General features: G+C 41.0%; 1 protein-coding gene across 7 annotated transcripts in view; it reads left to right on the top strand.

Moving 5' to 3' along the window:
• tcf4 (transcription factor 4) overlaps positions 1-22,466 on the top strand; it is a 146,661-nt gene that overhangs the window by 19,766 nt on the left and 104,429 nt on the right. For all 7 annotated transcript variants that reach the window (XM_076164010.1, XM_076164005.1, XM_076164011.1 and 4 more), the window contains 2 exons: positions 17,602-17,657; positions 17,790-17,865. In XM_076164010.1, the coding sequence (XP_076020125.1) occupies positions 17,602-17,657; positions 17,790-17,865 (132 nt within the window). The remainder of the gene's footprint in view (positions 1-17,601; positions 17,658-17,789; positions 17,866-22,466) is intronic.

The following is a 22,466-nucleotide window of genomic DNA, read 5'->3' on the forward strand; positions in this document are numbered from 1 at the left end:
AAATACTCCTTATAGAAACCCCCTGACTGAAGCATGCTGTACTGCTGCTTTGCTGTCACACACACCCATCATTAACAGTCAAATGTAAGAACTATGTAAAGATAATTAAACTGCCTTTGAGTTCAACCTGTGAATTGTGCAAGATAGACAAAGGCTAGACAATAGACAAGACTAGATCAGTGAGATTGTTTATGGGTTATTAATGTTTGTGGAATGAAATCCAGCAGCAGCAGAGTTACACATGATGGGTGTGTGCCTTGCATTGTGACATGTTTGCATTGCCACCTCACAGTGAGAAGGTGCTGGGTCTGCGTGTTCTTGACCTTGACCTTGATGATAGGGTATATACAGTGGATAGTTGTATGAATTTAAAGAGGTATAGACAGTATGAACTTCTTGTATGAAATTACTGAATAATATTTTTTATTTTATACTGGAAACAACCCGGAAGCTCATCCGTCAGTCCATGTCTGTGTGTCCTCTGACGCAAGTAAAGGCTGTTACGTAGAATCTGCTAATCTCTAGTAACCTTTAGGTCATAGAATCCACAATATGCACTCCGCTATGTACTCTGTGTGATGGAATATGTATATTTATGATGATTTAGGGTCAGAAATATTGAATTTCCACCACAATTCAAAGAAATGTGTTTGATCCACTTAAAGTGATAGTTTGTTGCTCCAGCGCCATAATAGTTTGCCTGCCTGAGTGCCGGGAGCAAACATTTGTGCCATTTCGGGAGTCACAGGTTCTGTAAAGATCCCTGATAAAATGTTTTAATATTTTGTCACAGTGCATTGATGCATCTTTACATCCCTAATGCGTACATAGGCCTGCCTACCTTAAGCATTTAATGTTCTGCGTTTTGATGCCATCTGCTGGACAACGGAATTAACTTGCCAACGTGTCCTCTTTTATTGTGGAAAAAAAAAGTATGGAAAAGAGGGCGCTGGGTACTGCAGTAGTCAAAGACAAAATCAATCAATCAAAAAAGGAATTGGGTGCCCATTGGAATGTAGGACGAAAGATATGAAAGGATACCGTGAGTGTATTAACCATTTAGAACCGTTGACCTGTGGTGGCTTCAGAGGTAGAGTAGTGTTGGATGGGAGGATCCATTGTATCTTCATGGACTTTGATTGGTTATTCAGTGTTCCTTCTTTTCTCTATTTGAGACATGTATGCCCTGAAGTCAGAAGATTTATGTCGTACTTCCGCTTGTAGCCATGTTAACAAAGACACAACACAACTAATCAATAAGCAGTGGCCACAATTTGCTCTTGCTTGCTTCTAGTTCAGTAGCCACCTGCTTGGCACCTCAGACTTAATCTCAATAGATGAGTGGTTCTCTGGATGTTGCCAATTGGGACATGATGCAGCAGGCCGATCAGAACATAGCAGACCCTAAAGCAGTGGTTCTTAACCTGGGTTCGATAGAACCCAAGGGGTTCGGTGAGTCATTCTCAGGGGTTCGGCAGGGGTCAAGACACAAACAGTATAGCCCGGTTCACACTAGCAATTGACTGCCGACAATTTGGCAACACACAATTTTTCTTCGCCGTGTTAGATTACAAATGGTAAAAAATGGTTTCATCCCACCCTAGTAAATAAAACAATATCCATCTTTGATTTTTACGACTATGTCAAATCCTATTCGTCTCCAGTTCAATTGTGTGTGGATTGAGGATTATTGGAGTAAAACAAACGTTTTAGTGTCACCAAATCGTATCATACCCTCTTATTGCTGAGAAAGCCCTTGAGATAGTCACACCGATATGAGAGTGGCACTTCCCAAGGTGAAGCCACGCATTTCTCAACTTGTATCTAAAAGGCAACAGCAAAAGTCACATTGATTTGCAGTAAATATTAATTGAGTTATGGATTCATGTTTTGTTGGTTTTGTTCTTTGAACACAATGATTTTGTGTGCAACTGATGCACTGATAAAATATATACCTAAGTTTTGAAGAAATCACGTTTTATTTTTCTAATTACAAAGGGTTCGGTGAATGCACTGATGAAGCATGCAGGGTTCAGTACCTCAGATAAGGTTAAGAACCACTGCCCTAAAGGTACCTACAATGTACTGTTCTCACCCATTATGCTCAGTGGTTTTGCAGCTAAGGAGAGCAGAAGTGGACCAGTGTGGGTTTTTGCATATGAAAGCGTTGCAAATTTTGACCCTACATTCATATAAGATATAGAATTATATGTCTCCTTCAAATTAAATATATTTATTCAAATATTGTTAACCAACATCTAAAATCCAAAGCCCTACTTAGGTTGTCGCATGGCTGTTTTAGTCATTGTCACACCACAAAACATCATTATTCTCTGGCACGTTTCTCACTGTGGATATTTTAAAATAACAGCAGGCTCTCGGAAGATGACAAAAATCACACACACGTGTAACATGTAAAGTGTGAATTCATTAGATTGCTGCTGTTTTCAGCCACACGTTATGAATCTCATCTTTACACTGTTGTGAAGTTTGGAATGCCACAATACAAATTGGCCTGATGGCAAACAAACTGCAGCAAATTAGCACTAAAAAATGTTTGCCTGTTTTCTTAACAAGCTGCTTTTCTCACTGCTGTGGCTGTGAAAGGTCTCGGCAGACTAAACTGTTTGCTTTTATTATACAATGCTTCAAAACTGTTTTTTTGGTGTGTGTGTGTGTGTGTGTGTGTGTGTGTGTGTGTGTGTGTGTGTGTGTGTGTGTGTGTGTGTGTGTGTGTGTGTGTGTGTGTGTGTGTGTGTGTGTGTGTGTGTGTGTGTGTGTGTGTGTGTGTGTGTGTGAATAAAAATTAAATATACCAACATTGTTTTGGTACATTGTTGTTTTTTTACAGGTTTGTTACAATGAAGATGTTTAGGTGACGAATCAAAGACACATTTCTTGCAACTTGATCTCTTGTGGTTCTTGAACATGCTCTTTTCCAGTGAGCTGGGGGTTTCAGGACATCCCACGGGTCCTGTAGGTGTTTCAAGGGGGCAAAAGCAAAATGAGGAAGAGTAACCTCACTGTGATCAGAAAGTGAGAAAATGTGATCAGCGATGTTCTATTTTGATCTAAGGTTTCACTCTTCCAACTGTCAGTACACTATTTCTGTCTTTGTCGCTCTCTTTTGTTTTCTTAACAGCTCCAATATCGGCTTCATTTCTGCATGAATGTGATCCATAAAATGTCTTTCTATGTCGATTTGACATTTATTCACCTGAAAATGATCAAAATCAAAAATCGCCAAAACAGAATGGTGGCTAACAGAATTTGCTAAATGAGTTGACAGCAGCCAGACACATTGGACAGGCACATATGAGAGCAGTGGGAGAAAATAAACGGATTGCATGTTCACTTGGGGAAATGGGTCTGTCTCTCTGCCTGTCTGTCTGTCTCTCTCTCCATTAAATTTCACAAATTAAAGCAGTATTATCCTGAAATATTTAAAGGTTAGATGAATGTCGATAATGGATTTAGAACGCCATTAAGCTGTAATTGCTCTCTAATGCAGTTAGTAAAAAGACACGGGGACACAATTTGCTGCAAACACAGACTGGCTGAGAGAGAGAGAGGGAGCGAGAGAGACCAAGTGAGAGAGCGCGAGAGAGAAAAATCCTAAACAATCTTTAAAAATATAAAATCTCATTTAAAAAAAAAAAGTTATATTATGTAGGTTTTATAGCTTTTATGATTATTTGCTCCCATTATTTTTATTACAGCTTATGCAGATTTGTTTTATAGTGCAGCAAAATTACAGAAATTAGTTAAAAAAACACAATATTTTCGGCATCTCTCTCTCTCTCTCCTTTCCCGTCTCTCTTTTTTCTTGTCTCTCTCTCTTTCTCTCTCTCTCTATGTTGAAAAATCCAATCAACAAGTCCAAAGGGACTGAGAGAATGTCTGCGGGTGTTATTTGTGTGTGTGCATGTGTGTGTATGTATTCAGTTTCTGCTGTTGGTGTGTATGTTGTCTTTCTTCCTCTATGTGGGTGTGTTTTGCAGTTAAGATCAGAGTGTTGAGCGTGTATGTGTGTATGTGTCCCTGTAGCCTTGCACCCATGCAGACATGCTAACTCGTTAACAGCTTCTCACTCCTCGTTTCCAGAATAGGACTGCTATCCAGGTGGCAATCCCACGATGCACCTCTCCCAAGGCGTTGTTAATGGTCGTCGTTGGTAACAAAATCGTCAGGGGAGAAAACAGAACCTGCATTTTTGCACACACACACACACACACACACACACACACACACACACACACACACACACACACACACACACACACACACACACACACACACACACACACACACACACACACATTGCGTGGTCAGGAGTCAATGTCATATCTCCCTCTTATCTTTTCCTTGATTATCTTTCTCCATTTCTTTCTGTCTCAGTAGCATTTTTCCATCCTGAGTGATAAATATTGTACTAATTAGCATTTATTCATGAGCAGCAATCAGGAGTTATGATGAAACATAATAGCAGCACAGCTAAGGATTCCTTTTATCAACTAAAGTGACTTATGGTGTTGCTGGATGCTGCATCATGCACAGCTACGACAAAAGCTCTGTCATTTCCTGTGTTCCTTCTTGTGTGTGTGTTGTCTCACTAAATGGTTTCAGAGACTAAACAGACTGGACTCGATTTTCCTGGTGTTCTTGTAATTTGTGAGCCACTGTCACCAATCAGTTATGTAGTTTAACAACGTGAAGATACAGGATTTAAGAAGATTTAAGAAGAAAGAAAGTTGTGTATTGGGAAAGGTACAACTATGGTTTGTTGTGTGTTTCTTCCTCCTTCCTCCTTAATCTTTGGCCTAATTGGCCATTTAAACAAAGAGCACTTCCTTCCATTGGCTGTGTGTGTGCGCCTGTGCTACAGATGGCAGGGTGATGACTGGCTGACCTGTAGACGGTCCTGAAACTGGAAGGTCACAGGTGTGAGACCCGTGTCACCCACTGTGTCCATCAACATCCCTGCTTTTCCTGTCAAAGCGTCCTTGAGGAAGACGCTGAGCTGTTACTTCCTCATTTATCACAAGTCTCTATGGTAACAGAGTCTATGAAATGTGTGTGATGCTTGAAACTGTATTTGCCTTGCATGTGTTATTTAACGTTCAACTGAGTAGACAGTTTGTGAATATAAGGAGGAAGCGCTTTGACTCAAGTTCTGTGTGAACTTTAAAGACAGGGCACAGTATGTGTGTGTGTGACTGATTTCTCAGTAAATGGTTGCTAATGCAGTGCTGGTTTCAGTTGTTGGCTATTATTAGAGGGTTCAAGTCGATCTGATGGAATTCACCTGAACTCTGATTCTCACTTCCTCATCACTGCCGCATATCAACTGCTACATAACAAATGCTTCCTGCTCTTCCTGTACAGGTGCATGTGCTCTGTGTACATGTGTGTGTGTACTTGTGGCTATTTTTAATCCTATCCCCACCGCAAAGATACACAACACCCAAATTCATCATGTCATAGCGAGGTAGTAGCTGCAGAAGTAGCACATTTCTCTGCACCAGAGCTGCGCTGCTGCTTCATTTTGAAGAATAATGTTCTGGAAAAAGCCAAACTCAGATTTCCTTTATGTCCTGCCTAAGATGCAGTGATGCTCTGGCAGGTTTTCTGTTTGTGGAGAGATGAATGCTGGCGTGGTTCTTGCTGAGTGATGTTTTGATTACAGTAAATTGAAAAGTCAAAGCAGTAAAATGCTTCCAATGTTTCGGTATCAACTACAAAGGTGCCCTGCGTGTTTTGGGACAACATTACAGAACTTGCTTGACCCCCAAACCTCACGCTTGCGTTAACCACCGTCTTGACAGGATTGTCCAAACCTGACAGGACCTCTAACATTGTTTCTAAGGAATCCTGCATTCTTTGAGTGACCACGGCTGCTTCTGAAACAGACCATCTGCTTGTGCTTTTATGGCGACTACACTTGACAGCCACCTAAATCTGCCTCCCTGCTGACCTTTCAGTGGTACTGTAGGATTAGAGACATGTAGGTGTATCCTTTAGGTGCTGTGTCACCATCTCTGCCAAGTGAAGGCGTTTCTCTCACTCAACAAAGTCGCTCTTTAACACGTCCAAATACACCATGAAACTGTTTCCAGTTCAGTCACCAACACGCGCCCATGGCCTCTTTTGCCTCTCCTTTTTGATAGAAGCGCATTTGCATCTCTTCATTGCCTCAAAATTCAAGTTGTATATGACCTTGCACATGAACAGCTATTTTGGCTGCAATTGTTCCCCAGTTCCCTATTGCGTCCTCACTTTGGGCTTGTAAGAGCGGCTTTGTAGGGTTTAAATACTGAGACACTCGCTACTGAATATATTCACAACTGAAATGCTCTTTCCATTACAGTCACTACTCAGACACACTCGCGTATACATGTTTCAGTCATGAATGTACCGTAATAGGTGTTTCAATAGTCAATGTAAGAGCGTTTCAATTCTAAAGGTAAGATCAGTTCTATAGCATGTGTGAGTGTCTCAGTAGTGAGTGTGAACGTAAGAGTGTTTCAGTTGTATGTAAGGGCGTTTCAATAGTGAACATATGAGCGTTTCCGTTTTTAGTGTAAGAGTGTTTCAGAAGTGTGTGCGAGAGTGTTTCAGTATTTAAATCCTATACAGCCTCTCATAGGCGAGGTCAGGTCCACAAAGGTCACATCTGTGAGAGAATGGAGGTGATCAATTGAGGCGGACAATAGTAAATTAAGTCATTAAAGTGGAAGTGAAACCAAAATCTTTCTGATATCTGGTAAATATTCAGTTTTTGTTGTTGATCATGATGAAATAGACTCATATGTAAGACCTCCACTAGCCTGCTGGAAGGATTTGGGTGGAGATGAGTTTTGTCTTCAGATTCTCCTGCTCTGCGTTGAGCCAGGTTGGACTTGGACATAAACTGGAACCGGATTCCATTCAAATGTTACAGCAGCAGGCCTCTTGGGTCAGGTTCCAAACTCTTGACCCAATTCAAGCTCAAACGCTCAGTTAAGTTAGAAAGCTAGTGAGCAGTGAAGGATGGTTGCCCTCTGGTGCTAAAAAGGCCTCCAGCGTATTTGCTTGTAATGGCTTTATAAATGTGAGGATTGGTGACAATGGTAACTGCCCTCTGCTGGAATTTAAGGGGAATCCAACCGGAACGCATAAGTATCTTAAAACCTGAGTAATGTATCCGAATGTTATAAGGGAATTGAAAAGCAGCACCACACAATAATAAATGTAAGGCATTCATTACAGTTCATACAATGTGATTTCCCTAAGACTTCATTCATAGTTGCGTCTTGAGGAAGAAGTTGCCAACAGTTGTTTTAAAACTGTCAAATCAGATTTATCAGTACAGTAAACTTAACTGTTTTCATTCAGAGATAAAATAGTGATAGTCTGCTAGAGAGCCATGACTTGAATTCTCCACTTTGCTGCCTTGAACTAAATTCTGTGTTTGTGACTGTTTGAATTAATTCAGTTGGGTGAAAGATTGTAACTGTATTTTCCTTACTGTGTGTGATTAAATCTGCTTGAACACATGGAATGCATGAAGCATTAAGTCAAGTGGCCATATCTCTATATTTAAACTCTGAGCCTGCTTGCTGGCTTTGTTGAACAGAGATGTGATAGCTTATCTGAATCCAGGCCTTAACCTGGGGGGAGGTAATGCATTCTGCCAGACCTTTACATATACGTATGATTAAGATATCAGATTCTTGTAAACTCGGAGTGACTGAGAAGCAGCAGCGATGGCCTCAATTTTCTGTTCTGAATATGCTCTATGACCGATTGTGCCTCTGGTTATGTTTACTACTGCTGTTGTATAGTGTAATATGTGTGTGTGCGTGTGCACGTCTGTGTGTGCGCGTGTGTGTTTAGACACACCCACTAAGTAGTAGGTTAAGCATTATTTTTTTGCTTGCATCCATGGATATCATGGAAATAAAAAAGGCGTTACTGATTCTCCAGCAAAGCAAATAATATCTTCACTTACTCACAAAGGAGATGCTGACAGGAGTCAAACCCTCTGGCTCAGCCTCATGCTTACACACGATGGCAGGACGCCATAAAAGACCAAGTAGAGGCGGAAAATGAAAGGGAAAAAGGAACAACGTAATGAGAGGGAGAGAGAGCTGAGGGTTCAATAAAGAAAGATTTTAAAAGGAAAGTTTTTAGTCATAATCAGTCAGATAAAGGGGAGCAGCATGGGTGACATCTTAAACCCATGAAGCCTCATTTAAAGGTGATCAAAATGTAGCCCTGCCCACTACCAAGTATCTGGTGCTGTCACATTTGATATAGGTAGTAACACATCTAAGTTACCACAAGACACAGAGTAAAGATTTATTGTCTGGCTTCCCCCTCACGCAGGTCTGAACACTAAAATCAGGAGTCAAGGAGCAGGCAACACAGGGACTGAGACTTCAATGAAGAAACACAAACCGGGTACTGAACACACAAGGAAACTAGAGAATACAAGGGAAACAAATTGGAAAAACTCAGATTTATGGCAATCAAGCCAAGGGATGGAGAGAAGAACAACTAAAAAAGCAGGCATGCAAAACCTGGGACGAAAGAGGGAGAACTTAAACTCCAGGCAATAAGCAACTGGGCTAAAAGGAGAAACAAATACAGGAGGGCAAGCACCTCAGGGCAAAACAGGAGATGGCAAATGCATAGCAACCCAACAAGACGTAAAAGAACGAAAACAATCAAGAACACAGGGTACAAAAGCAGACAAGAGGGACTAGAACAACCTAATTCAGTTAGACAGAGCATGAAGACAAGAAGCAATCCTAGGACGGAAACTGGAATATACTGTATACAGGGACGGAAAACAGAGTAACGCCTAACAAGGAGACGAATCAAGAAAAAGAACCAGGCTAGCAAGAACTGTATACAGGGACGGAAAACAGAGTAACGCCTTACAAGGAGACGAATCAAGAAAAAGAACCAGGCTAGCAAGAAATATGAACGTAAAACAAGGAACAAACCAGGAACAAAAGCAAAACCAGGAGCTGTGGCCAATCACACAAGTGGAAACAATCAGGTGACACTACAGACATACCAGGGCAGGAAGTAAAGCAATGGAAACAAAGGGATAATAATACTACAAAATTAAAGGGGAAACCAACACAACAAAAACACAGGTGAACTCTGGAGTGGTTCATAAAAACGATCCAAACTAGTTCTGAACCACATGTATTGATCTATTGATTGACATAGAACCAAAGGGGAATAGATGAGTGTGGTAATTATGTAATTCTACCTTTGAGTTGCCGTAGATGTAAAATACTCTTCGTCTTTACAGAATTTGAAGCAACATGTGGTTTTACAAACTGGAGGCTGAATGATAATTTGGATAGAAGTTTAAACCGGTGTTGTCAAATTTATGTATTCTTTGAACCTTTAGCGAGCCACTCAGAAACAGGTAGAGTAACGTGTTGGAGACCCCTGGTGTAATGTATAACTGTAATTGAGATATTGTTTTAAATTAATTGTATTTCATAATGATGATGATCATAATCATAAGAAGTTATTTTCAGGGGACGCCCCCAAGGCCCTAGATGGAGAGCCCATGCTCAACACACAAGCTAGATATAAAATAAATCAATTGGAGCATTTTCAACATTTTGAATTAAATAGATTATGTGGCCAGTTATTATTTTAACAACCAATGCAGGACATGTTTTAATTGTCGGAGGGAAAGGAAAAGAAAAGAACATACTTCTTTGATTTTCCTGGCTAATTAAAAGCAGATGTCAAGGTACACATTTGAGTTTATTTAACTACAGAGAGAGACTCGTTTACCCCCCTCTCTCCCTCCCTCTATGTGAGTAAACCTCTCTCTCCCTCCCTCCATCTGTATGAGTAAACCTCTCTCTTTCTCTCCCTCCTCCCTCCATCTGTACGAGTAAACCTGTCTCTCTCTCTCTCTCTCTCTCTCTCCCTCCATCTGTATGAGTAAACCTCTCTCTCTCCCTCTCTCCTTAAGACTGTATGAGTAACTCTCTCTCTTCCTCTCCCTCTCTCTCCCCCCTCTCTCTCTCTCTCTCTAGTCCCCCTCTCTCTCTCTTGTCCCCTTCTCGGCTGCTGTAGCTTTAAGCTGGTGCGTGAGAACGCAGCAATGACTGAAATGTCATCCGCAAAATGTACCTGCAGACAAAAACTCTTCCATAACACTGTGGGAGGCAGTAGCTCAGTGGGTAGAGCTTCCGCTTAGGGGTGCTCAGGGGCACCTCCCTGCCGAGGTGCCCCTGAGCAAGGCACCGAACCCACAATTGCTCCCCCTCTGCGAAGGGTGGTAATGTAATGTAAGTCGCTTTGGATAAAAGCGTCTGCCAAATGATCGTAATGATCGTAATGTAACTCTTGGGTCCAGATTTACTAAGCAGTGCGTTTACCATACCATACATGTGTACTATCGTGGTTTTTTGCGCTTGTAACGTGACATGAGAAAAATCACATCCGCGAAATATGCTTGTTTGGGATCATGCAAAGGCAATTTAGGGCGATCTAATGGTAAAATGGGAGGCGAGAATAGAAGTTTGGCTACAGCTGATGTCTCATGTCGAATATCTCACCTCCTGCATGCAGAAACTTCTTTCTGACCAATCAGTGATGTCTGGTACTGGGAGCTCCACCCAGTAGTAGAAATCAGGTCGGTGACGTTAATGTGGGCAGAAACCCCATCAGCTGTGATCACATGGTATATTGTATACACAGCAGGACAAAATTAGCTTTGTTAGATGCGATGGACAGCGTGAAGTGAAGTGCAGGAAACATGGAGGTGTGCTTTGCTGACGTAAGGAACACTTTGAAAGAAATGTACTCGCACTGCTGCCAGTGATGGTATAACATGTAAAATCTTTAGCTGAAAAATCCTGATTGATCAGCAGCAGCAGTATCTTTATTCATTTATAAATCTTTTCATCACAAACCCCAAAAACATTTTTTCCACAGCCATGTCCCAACTATTAAATCACTTTAGTAACCACACTGCTTCCTGTTTCCTCTGCTGCGCTCTTTGGCTCCGTGCCTTCATCTGTATTTTCCTCAGTCATCTTTATAAAAGTCTAGCAAACTAGACTGCTTTATTTTGTGTGTTTCCTTTTGTTGCTCGTGTGTGTGTGTGTGTGTGTGTGTGTGTGTGTAGACGTATGGCCACTTGGCTGAGCCTCACATGGGCCTGTGTGGAAAGACGACGGGCTGTCAAAGGAATTTCCAGAGTTGTTTATTCTTTCTTGAAAAAAATCCTAATATTATCATTATTAGTCTCTCTCTCTCTCTCTCTCTCTCTCTCTCTCTCTCTGTCTGTCTGCCCCCCGCTCTCTCTCTCTCTCTCACTCTCTCACTCTTTGGATAGACATCTGTAGGCTCTGCACTCAGGCGTGTTTACAAAAACCTCAATGAAATAAAAACCAAACACTGTTGATTCAATGGCCTGTTTGAACTTGCTTGTGGATTTTTCTCTTTCTTCCTCTTCATACATGAGCTGTTTCTCTCCTCATTTAGCCATTAGCTCTCCAAGCTGTTGTTTGTTTTTCTGCTTTAATGCTTATTCTGAACAAAGGAAATAAAAAAGTAAAAAAAAAACATAAAACAAAACAAAAAAAGACAAAACGAGATCGTGACTGAGAAGTAAAGTGTGGTGAGTTTTGGCTAGTGTGTGTTTGTGTGTGGCAGCAGGTGTTATGTTTGGGTTTCCAATGTCGGTGTATGTCTTGCATGGTGTGCATATGTTTGACTGTGTGTGTGTGTGTGTGTGAGGCAATAAACTTACTTCAGTCCAGATGTTCTAATTATAGAACAGCTCTGCTGAGTTGACGGTCTAATGACAGGAAACACTGACCTCTGTGTGTGTTTATATGTGCACATGTACATATGTGCAGTATGCAAGAATAAGTGAGTGTTTGATGGACACACAATGATTGTGAGTGTGTGTGCGTGAGAAAGAAATGAATGAAAGTTGTCTCAATGACCTATCAAACTCTGATTTCTCTCTTTAACCCTCTGCAGCCTGAAGACATTTTTTGAGTACAGTTGGTACCACTATGGATGAGGACTGAGTTATGCACAGAGAAACACTGTCTAATATGTGATACAAGGATGTTATGAAAAGAGGCTTCCTGGTGTGAAAAAGCTGATGTCTTTGGCTATTTGTCTTTACAGTTCTCTTTCCTCAGCACTTCATTCATTCGAGTTAGCTAGCTTGCTAGCACTAAATGGAACTAGCTAGCTAAATAACTTGAATGAATGAAGAAGTGAGGACAGAGGATTGTAGAGACAAACAGTCCTTGTTTTCTAAGGACTCTCTGTCTGTTTTTTGTGGATTGGTTCACACTTTGCACGTAGCTAGGTGAAAGTGCTGCCGGCCAGGATTCATTCATGATCAGATTTTGCTATCGTGTCGCTTCACTCTGACCATTCAGTAAAAACTGCCACTGCTCTTCTACTACTGAGTGAGATTCCTGCAGTATGCAGATGTACTGAATTCTTCTGATACACAGGCATAGTTGAAATGTAATGGAATGTACTAATTCACCACTGGTAGTCCATTAAATCTGATGATTGATTGGTCAAACAAATGAAGTAGTAGGAGATGAAATAAAAAAGCGTGTTCAAAGTAGTTTTCTTTTTGTTATTTACTCATTGTCTGTAATTGTGAAAGAAGTATCTTCTATACAACTCAGAAAGCAAAAGGAGAATGTGAATTCCATGAAATCTGGACTCATAGGCAGAACTTTCGAATTTTTGTTCTTAAGCAGCTGTGAAGACAATCGTCTCTGTCCTTACTTTTTCTGTTACTATGGTAACAAGATGTCAATCCATGTGGCGTCTTCACCGTCATCCTCTCAATCATAACTCTGTAACCACGGAGACGGTTAGAGAGAAACTTGTGTTTTTCCTGCATTTATGTCTCTTCTTTTGGAGACACAGCCCTCTGCTGTACCTTGCTTAAGGGCACTTCAGAAGATTTGCCTCCCAGCCTGCTTTTTTCATGCTTCTCTAACATATACATGAAGGAAGGAAAGGGTTGAAGGGAGAAGGAGGGAAAGGGTAAACGAGTAGAGGAACATTATGAGATCATGAGTGGAAACAGTTTAAAAAAACAGCGAAGAAAGGACTCATTGAAGGAGGGAAAGAATTGATATAGGTGAGGAGAAAAAAGTGAGAGGTTGGGAATGGAGGGTTTAGATGGAAGAAATGAAAACAGTAAAGGGAAGAGGGAAGTAGAAAAAGGAAATGGGACATTAAATTAGAAAAGGAGTTTATCTGTCAGGAAGGAAAGAAATGGCAAGAGAATGATATAATACAAAGTCAGGAAAATTTGAAAGGAAAAGAAACAACACAGGAAGGGATAAAGGGAAAGAAGGAAGGAGGGGAGAACATGTAAAGCTGTTTGAGTGATCTCTCACACACAAAGTTAAAGGAAGAGTTAAGAGTCAGATTACATTGTATCTTCTTTAAAGCTGCTTACAGTGTCACCCTACCTCCCCCCTCTTTGTGTGTGTGTGTGTGTGTGTGTGTGTGTGTGTGTGTGTGTGTGTGTGTGTGTGTGTGTGTGTGTGTGTGTGTGTGTGTGTGTGTGTGTGTGTGTGTGTGTGTGTGTGTGTGTGTGTGTGTGTGTGTGTGTGTGTGTGTGTGTGTGTGTGTGTGTGTGTGTGTGTGTGGGGACAAGCAGAGGAAGTGATGTAACAATCACCTTCAGGAAGTCAAGGACATCCTGTTTTCTGCTCTCTTTCTCCTCCTCTTCTTTTGGTTCTCACTCCTTTATCCTTTGCCTTCTACATACTGGTTGTTTATCTTGATTGAAATGAAACACACTTCTTATGCTTGCTTGGCCGAGATCAGTCAATAAATGTGGAGGGAGTTTGTGTGTGTGTGTGTGTGTGTGTGTGTGTGTGTGTGTGTGGATCACACTCTTACACATATTTTGAAATGAGACAGTTGCAGTTGTGACATTTTAACCTATAACCTTGTGGTAACATAACAGTGTGTGAGATTGTTTCTAATGGTTTACAGGCCAGTTAATGTGTCATGGTACAGGGAACCCTGTGAGTACAGCTGATTTATATACTTCTCTGTGTACACTAAACATACACACACGCACTACTCCACATTCTCCCATGACACCTTATGGCACTTGCTATTGTGTGCTGCTACTGTTAAAGTACCTGGTGTGTGTGGTCTGCCTGTCGACTGGTTCGGTTGAGAGAGAAAGCAAGAGAGAGAGGCACAACAGCGAAAATAGTAATGTCATTTTTAATAATGATATTAATAGGAATAAAATGTGTGGGTTTGTAGCAGGACAGGCGGACACAACGCAACCCCCTTTTCTATGATGGCAGTTCTTTTCAGCCGATCTTACAATATGGACATTCTCAAAACAAATAAACATGGTTAATTTCCTTGGACGTCCAAGGATGGGGCGAATGATGCCATTTTCCGTCTTCTCCCCCTTTAGTATAATTATGTAATTAACCCGGAAGTAGCCTTCAAAAATGCTTCAGGATGCCAAAGCATGTATAACTGTCCGTATCTCACTTGTGTCCATTAAAGCTCAGAAACTGGTTTACTCACACAATACAGTTATCACAACTACCAACACTTAAAAAGAAGATGGAATGAGGTTGCGAGTACAGCAACAGTGATTTCTCAGTAAATGAGTCCTCTAGGCTGTTTGGGCTCATTCTAGCTGCAGCTGTTACAAATATACAGTACATGCATAAAGTCAGTAACGTTCCTGCTGAATTTGTAGAACTGTGAGTACAAGGCCAGATTTTGTTTGAAAAAGTTTTCCCCAGTAGCTTCAGTAAACTTTGCTGTGATTATAAAGGTTAGAGACAGGCTTTGTTCTTTTAAGCCTGATTGTGTTTCATCTCTTACGTTTTATTGAGTCATTTGTGCTTTTTGCAGAGCAGAGGCCCATATGTCGACTTTTGATGATTGTTGCTCAGTTAAAGTACAGAATCTGAAGCAGTGCCGTTTTATTAGCTAAAAGGAAAAGCTTTCCTGATGATGGTGATGTGGGCTGTTGCATTGTGTGTGTGTATGTCTGTGTGTGTTGGGGGGGATGGTTCAGGGATACAGTTAATTATAGTTTGGTTGGAGACCAGATGAGAACAGTGGGGCTATACAACTCTCTCTCTCGCTCTTACACACACTCGTTTTCACAGCATGACTACTGTCCTCATTTCTGTCAGTCAGAGGCCATTCATTGTTGTCATCACTGCACGTGTGTATTCATGTGTGCCTGTCACCATGTTTTCTCTTTACCTTACATAAACAGGATTATTCTACTTGAACAAACCCTTTATATTGAACACACTTTAGGACAGTTTCTCTGTCGTCTCACCTCTTCAAAGCACATTTTCAGATATAAACTGATTAGAGGTTCTTCTTGATTATATTCCCAAAACAACAGGATACTTTTTTATCTGTCGATGCTGAGCAGATGGCATCTTTTTTTAGGCCAGGATCAAAGTTCCCACTACAGATTTTTTTTCTCCTTGGCGACCTGGTTTCCATTCACATTCCTCTCATGTTTCAGGAATTTTTCAGAACTCATCAAAATAAAATCAGTGTGTTTTCATCCTTTAGTTTCCCTTCATAGTGAAAACAGCTTCAATAACTGCTGTTTGTATTTATTTGAATGAATAAATTAATGTATCTTAATTTTTCACACACATTCTGAGGTGTTTTAGGAAAAAGCGGGTTGACACGGGTGCTATAAGGGTTTGGTGTCCAAGGAGGTTTATTCTCAGGTTTTTACTCTGGACCGGGTAGTAAAGACTTGAAGACGTTTGCGACCTGAGAGACCTGAGAGGCAAAACTGAGACTAATGGATCCACAGGTTTAACCTCTTTGGAGTTGTTGTCAGTGTCATTTCTAGGGTTGTTAATACTTCTTGGTCTGCATGTTGTGACTGTTTTCGTTGGGACATGGATGGAGAGTCCAGAACCACTTCAATACCCTCGTCATTTTAAACCTTGTATTTATCATAGTTTATTGTTGTATGTGTATCAATGTGCTTTGGGGTGGAGGATCATTAAAGATGTCCTAGAGGTCTTGAAGAAGGTTCAAGGGGTCCCTCAGAATGTTCTCTTCTTCTGTTCCTAAAGGTTGTAGGGGACCCTTGATGTGGTCCTAGTGTCCATGTGTAGGTTCTGCGGTTGTTCTTGCAAAACTCTAAAGGACCTTGTATGTTTCAGAATATATAAACAGAAACAGAAAATAACATTATGTTGAACACAATGAGCAACATGATGGACCTTTCTACTTCTGGTACGCCCTGCACACTGGATTTGGTTGAAATATGCTAATTGTTACTAAGGACCTCGTACCTTTCCCAGTAATGTAATGTAATGTAGTGTTTTTTGTTTGAACTCAGTGATTCTAACAAGTTCTGTAGATAGCCGAAGCTTTTGTTTTTGGGGGGGATCCCTCCAGCATTGTTGGCAGAACTGTGTTGAGTCGGAAAGAGGCTACAGTATGTTGGAAAACAACTGCAATACCTCAGCTTTGCAGCGTTCTATGATGGGTGACTACTTCTAAGACCAAAACACACAAAAATAACAAAGACACACAGGACAGATTTCACATCATAATAAAAAAGAGAGCAGAGATTGTACCAGGGCACAGGCCTGTGTTTGTTCTCCATAGTATCACCAACTCACACACAGAGGCTAACTGTATTAATAGGGGTCTGTTTTGTGTCGGGCTGGTCTTAATAGGATCAGTGTGAGAGACATGGAGCTGTCTGTCAGTCTAAGTTCGTTAAGTGATGATAGATACTGGCAACCTGCCCTGTGTATGTGTGTGCGTGTGTGTTTGACAGAGAGAGAGGGGGAGAGAATATACACCAAAAGCTTGCATACATATTTCTCTCTTCCTCTCTCTCTCTCTCTCTCTCTCTCTCACTCTCTTTATAGCCCTTAATCGGTGGTCTTATCAGGTGCAGGACATATGGATGCTTCCCTCTCCTCCGCCACTCTTCCCTTTCCATGTCTTTCAACCACTGAATGCCAACTTGTACTTCTCCTATTTTCCTCTCCTCCTTCTCTCACCTTAAAGTACTGTAGCATGCTCCCTTTAATTGCCCTTTCCCCCCTCCATCTCTGCCTCCCTTCCCTGTCTTCAACCGCTGCTCTCCCCTCTCCTCTCCCCTCCTCTCCTCTCCTCTCCTCTCCTATAATTGTCCTTGCTCTCTGGTGGCACACTTACTTTCTTTGCTGTTTAGCCCTTTGATCTTCCGCAGCATGCAGTCATAGCAGGAATAAAACGTGTGACTTTTCACCCACTCAGGTGTCTAGGTCACCTCACTGTGTGTTCCGATCAGTGAGGATTATCGTTGGTATGCTTAAAGCACCATTCAATTACACACAGATACATTAGACAAGCCACAGTCCAAACTAATTAGCTTTTATGGAGAGATAGTGTTTAAGCTGCTATGGCTGCTAAGTGCATGCTGAAAATATTCACAATTAAGGATGATTTTTAAATGTTGCCAAAACATCCAAAAGCCATATTCTTGTCTTCATTGTTTTAGATATTATGTAATTGTGTTATATATTCATGTATTTATCTGTCTGTGTCTCTCAGATATGGAGGAGAGGACGGGTGCAGGATCTTGGGGGAGTGGCAGTCGTTCGTCTAAGGTAACAAGTCACCACACTGACGATATGAATGGTCGGTGTTGTTGCTGCTGCTGCTGCCGCCCTCATTAATGACTAAACACTCCTAATGCACAAACACACATAAATGTTTTCTCTCCCTTGCTGTGTCTCTAGAATTATGCTGACGGTTCTCAGTACATGGCCTCACACGACAACATCTCACCTCCGTACACCAACTCCAGGCTAGCAGGTATGTGTGTGTGTGTGTGTGTGTGTGTGTGTGTGTGTGTGTGTATTTTCTATATATTCTAAAAAGCCCTTCTTGCTTGTTGTTACTCTGGATTTGCTGCCTTGTTGGGTTGTACCTACTGTGTGTATTTATGGGTTATCTGGCATGCAGAGCTTTTTGACTGAATTCAAGTATCAAAGATGTCACCTCTTTCTCTGTGTGTACCCGTGTGTGTTTGTTGCAACAGGGTTGTGTAACTGGTGAAAGCTTTGTATCTGGATCATTCGGTTTTGCTGGTTTTGTTTGTTCATATAAAGGATATGATAATCTAACTATCTGTAAGAATGAATACATGTAAGAAAAATGAGAATGTGTTTTTCTCCAGGGGAAAGGACTCTTTTAGCTAGTTACCTGGTCTGAAATGTTCAGCATAGTTTCCTCCACGAGCTCCACATCAGTGAACATGATGATCGGGAGTCTCAGATCAGAATGCATAACGTTTCGGTCTTTTGCTCTTGTGGTTATCCCATAAAAGATTAAGTTGTCTCGCTTGTTCCTGGTTGGAATATGAAGAATTGTCTCTCTCAATGCTTTGTTTTCCCTTTTTGGATTATTTCTATGAATGCAGTAAGTCATTCCACTAAAGGCATTCATTTTGACAGTATGTCTTTGTAACTCCCTTGTCTCATGGAAGGTGTATTCTAAATAAGATTTTGAATCCATAATCTCTTGTTACATGCAAAGGATATCCAATGTTTTGTTGATGGATTGGAGATCAATGACGAGACGAGATGATGTGGGTCGGGGACGTGGGTTGTCCTCATCGTGTGCTTGTAGTTGTAAAGATCTATAATGTTCTGTAGGTCCTCCACTCTTGTTCATGAAGTTAATTCCTTTTGTGCACTTTTGAATCCGACTTAGGGTTCAATCAGGGTTTTTTTTGTGGTGGTACACATATGTGTATATATATCACTACAAAAATAACCTGATTGAAATGTCAGAGGTGTTTATGGAGATTATGCCATGGATTATGGAGGCACAGCGACAAATTAGAAATACCAAAACCAAATGTACAAGCTGAAAATGTGTATTCTCTCTGTGATGATCCATGATGTTGGGGATGGGTTTGGACAGTGTTGTGATTATGGGATGTAAGAGAGGAAGAAGAAGCACAGTCAGAAATGGAAATATTACATTCTTCATCTGGCACATGGGAGCTGCAATTTACTGTGATATGATAACACTAAGAGACAGAGACAGCCAGAGATATGGAGCATGCACACACACTCACACCTGCACACACACTGGTCGGCTGTTTCATTGTAGGAACATCCCATTCACTCTGCGCTCTGTTTACCAAATATTTTACAGTCCATTCGTCTGGCTGAGAAACCGTGGAAACCCTGGAAGCCCTTTACCAGGAGTTTGGAGTTTGGGGGCAAACTTTGTGATGAAAAAACAAAATTTCCCTGCAGTGGTTTTGTCTCCGAGATCTGTCTTGTCTGAGGTTAGCTCATTTGTTGCTTGGTTTTTTGAGGTGGCTGAAATTGTGTGACTGCGTTCTTGCTACAAAGTTGCTGGACTATTCTGGGTGATCGCTTGGATATGACTGTGCCACGTCTTTGTTGGGTAGTTGCCAGGATGTGAGAAGTATATCTCTTTGTGGTTGCTACAGTTTCTAATAAGCTGTTCCTAGGTGTTCCCTTTGGCCTGTATTACAAAGCAAGATAAAGGTTTAGATAGGTAACTTTGCTCAAGTCACAGAGCTGCCTCACTTCTGATCACAGTCTGCCACCACGGTAAATGACAGTATGCTTCACGACTAGCCTGGTACAGAGCAGTTTATGTTCCAGCTTAAGTTGGGCAGCATCACTTAATGGTCATAAGCATAGACGCAGGATGGCCTGGCTCTGTTAATGACTCCCATATTTTTCAGGGGTCTTCGCTAGTAAACCAGTTTGAGCAAGGTATGGGTACTATACACTAAATGTAATTCTATGGCTTGTTTATTCTGACACTGATCAAGCAATTCCCCTTCCCTTTTATTTTGATGGCATTTTGATGGCATTATCAATGGGGGCATGGGTTATCCGTGCATGCAGTATTTGATTACACTCATCCTGACCCACAGAAGACGCTACAAAGTAGGTACAATGTGACAACCGTTGAGGTAATCAAAGCCCGCTTGAACTGCCTCCGTGACAGGAGGGTCGAGGCTGAGAATGTGAAATTCCCTCCTTCTGTGAAGTACGACATAGCAAGGGCAGCCATTACTTCACATTTCTAGCAGAGACTTGAAGCCTTCAGCCCTATCAGCAGACTCAAGTGTCAGACACAAGTCTGTCATTGTTGAGACATTAGGACATGATGACCTGCAGGCATGTGCTACGGCCTACATGCCCCCCATAATGCTGTGATTAAAGAGAAAAGGATGCAATTACTGCCAAATGAATCTCTGAGGTCACATAGATCGTTTCCTCATCGTCATTCTCCACCTGAGGAACAATTTTTGTGAAATGCATAAAGTATTTTCAATTAATTATAAGCAAACAATGAGGACTGTAGAGGAACATGACAACTTGCTTTGGACAGTTACTTCTGCATAGGGGTCAGCAGTTGTGTATCCTTGTGAGTCTGGCAAACAATAGTATCTCCTTGAAATGAAAATGAGTTGAAAAACACTTCAGAGCTGATTGCCACTACAAATAACCTTTCCAACCTAGAAGTGTACCACTAAACCATTCATAAATACCCTTTACAAAATGCTCAAGTCAAGCTTTATTTAAAGTGCATTTGAAATTAATGTCTCAGTACACTTTACATAAAATCATGAAAAATAGGATGATGTACACACTCACACACACACACACAAACCTTGATGTGATTGTGCAAAGGTTTTAAATGCTGTGAGTTGGAGTTCAGTAAGCCATTACATAGTGCATTGAGTTACAAGGGAAACGTATTAACACACATTTACACAATTTTCGGAAAGCATCTCTCCCTCATTCTTATTTGCAGCAGTGGTGTTGTGCTTTGTTGTTATAGTATCTTTATATTCTACGTAGGGTTCAAAGATAATCCTGCTTGTCTGACATGAAGTATGCCGTACATCAAACATGGCGTTCCATCTTGTTCTGCTGTGTTCTAGCGATTTCTAGGTTGTGCCATGGCACATGATGAAAAAAGTGATAATTTCTGTCTCGGTTAAAATGATGACGTGTTCAGATGTTTCTCAGGAGATAACAGTTGCAAGGGTAAAGGAGGTGGGGCTCAGTCTCAAATGAAATCATCACCTTAGCCATTAAATCAGACTAAAAGGGAATATGTTTCACTAAATCACATTGTCAAATGTCAACTGTGAATTTTTTTTCTCTCTCTCTCTCTCTCCTTCTTACCGCCCCAGCTCCTCACTATCAGATTAGAGTGATGTTATGCTCCAGATAATCAGTGAAGGGATTAGTGTCATCTCAGTGACCCCACTAGATTAATCTGCTACCCCACACACACGCACACACACAGAGATTTACACACACTAGTTCTCCGAAACAGGTTAAAAAAACACCAACTGAAATCAATTGCGTTTGATGTGTGTGTTGTTGCGTACATGTGTATTATTATGTATATGCACATGTTAATATTATACTGTGTGTATTTCTTGTGTTTGTGTGTGTATTATGCATGCAAAGTACAGTTTTTTATGTTTATATTTGAGTGTGTGGTGTAAGCTTCATGCTTACACTTTTATTTGTGTAAATGTTTTTATTTATGTTTAGTTTCATTAACGTGTGTGTGTGTTTGTGTGTGATCTTTTATGTAACTGTGTAGGCATGTGGTTATATTTGTGTTTTATAAAATTTAGTGTGATTTGCTCCAGTACTTTTGTGACTTTATGCTTGTCATGTTTGTTTTGTGTATTTTGTGTGTGTAGTGTGATGCTAGCTTTTGTGTGTATGTATGTGGTTATACATAGGTGTTTGATTGTGTATGTGCTGGCTCTGCAGAGCAGGTGCACCACCCTGTACTATCAGTACCCCTGCACACACACTCACACAGAGAGACACACACACAAACTGTCAGCTCCATAGTAAATGAGCAGCTCAGTGTTTGAGCCTGTAAGCACATTGTGTTCAGTTATAAATAAACAATCTGATTCTGATACATGGAGGCTTCAGTTTTTACAGCCTTAATTCTTTTTATTTGAAAAGCAGCACAGACTTAACCAAAATCACGTGCTGCTCAGTCTTGTGTCGGTTGTTCACACCAGTGCAATCAGTGTTTTGGTGCTTTGCTCAAGGGCACCTTCACCTGTACGGGCTGGGCTAACGCACTGGAAGTTTTATTTATTCATTTATTCTAGAAGCAAACTTTTGTTCAACTTTGTCAGCATTCATTGCTAATAGATGCATACATCACAGCCTTCTTTTAGTCAGAGCTGAATGTTTAACAGCAGCAAAAGAGGAAAAGTAGTTGGTATGTTTTTTGGACAAACGATATTTGATATGTTTAGTGAAAGGAGAAATGACAGAAGAAAGAAGAAAAGCAGAAATAGATGATCAAAACTGATGAACAGACCACTCAGGTGTGTGTGATGCTGAAGGTTTTAGCGTCTGAGACTTGTTTCT

Source organism: Genypterus blacodes, unplaced genomic scaffold (genome assembly GCF_046128005.1).
Source record: "Genypterus blacodes isolate CSIRO-AG114 ecotype Tasmania unplaced genomic scaffold, CSIRO-AGI_Gbla_v1 ptg000133l_1, whole genome shotgun sequence".
Taxonomy (NCBI): Eukaryota; Metazoa; Chordata; class Actinopteri; order Ophidiiformes; family Ophidiidae; genus Genypterus; species Genypterus blacodes.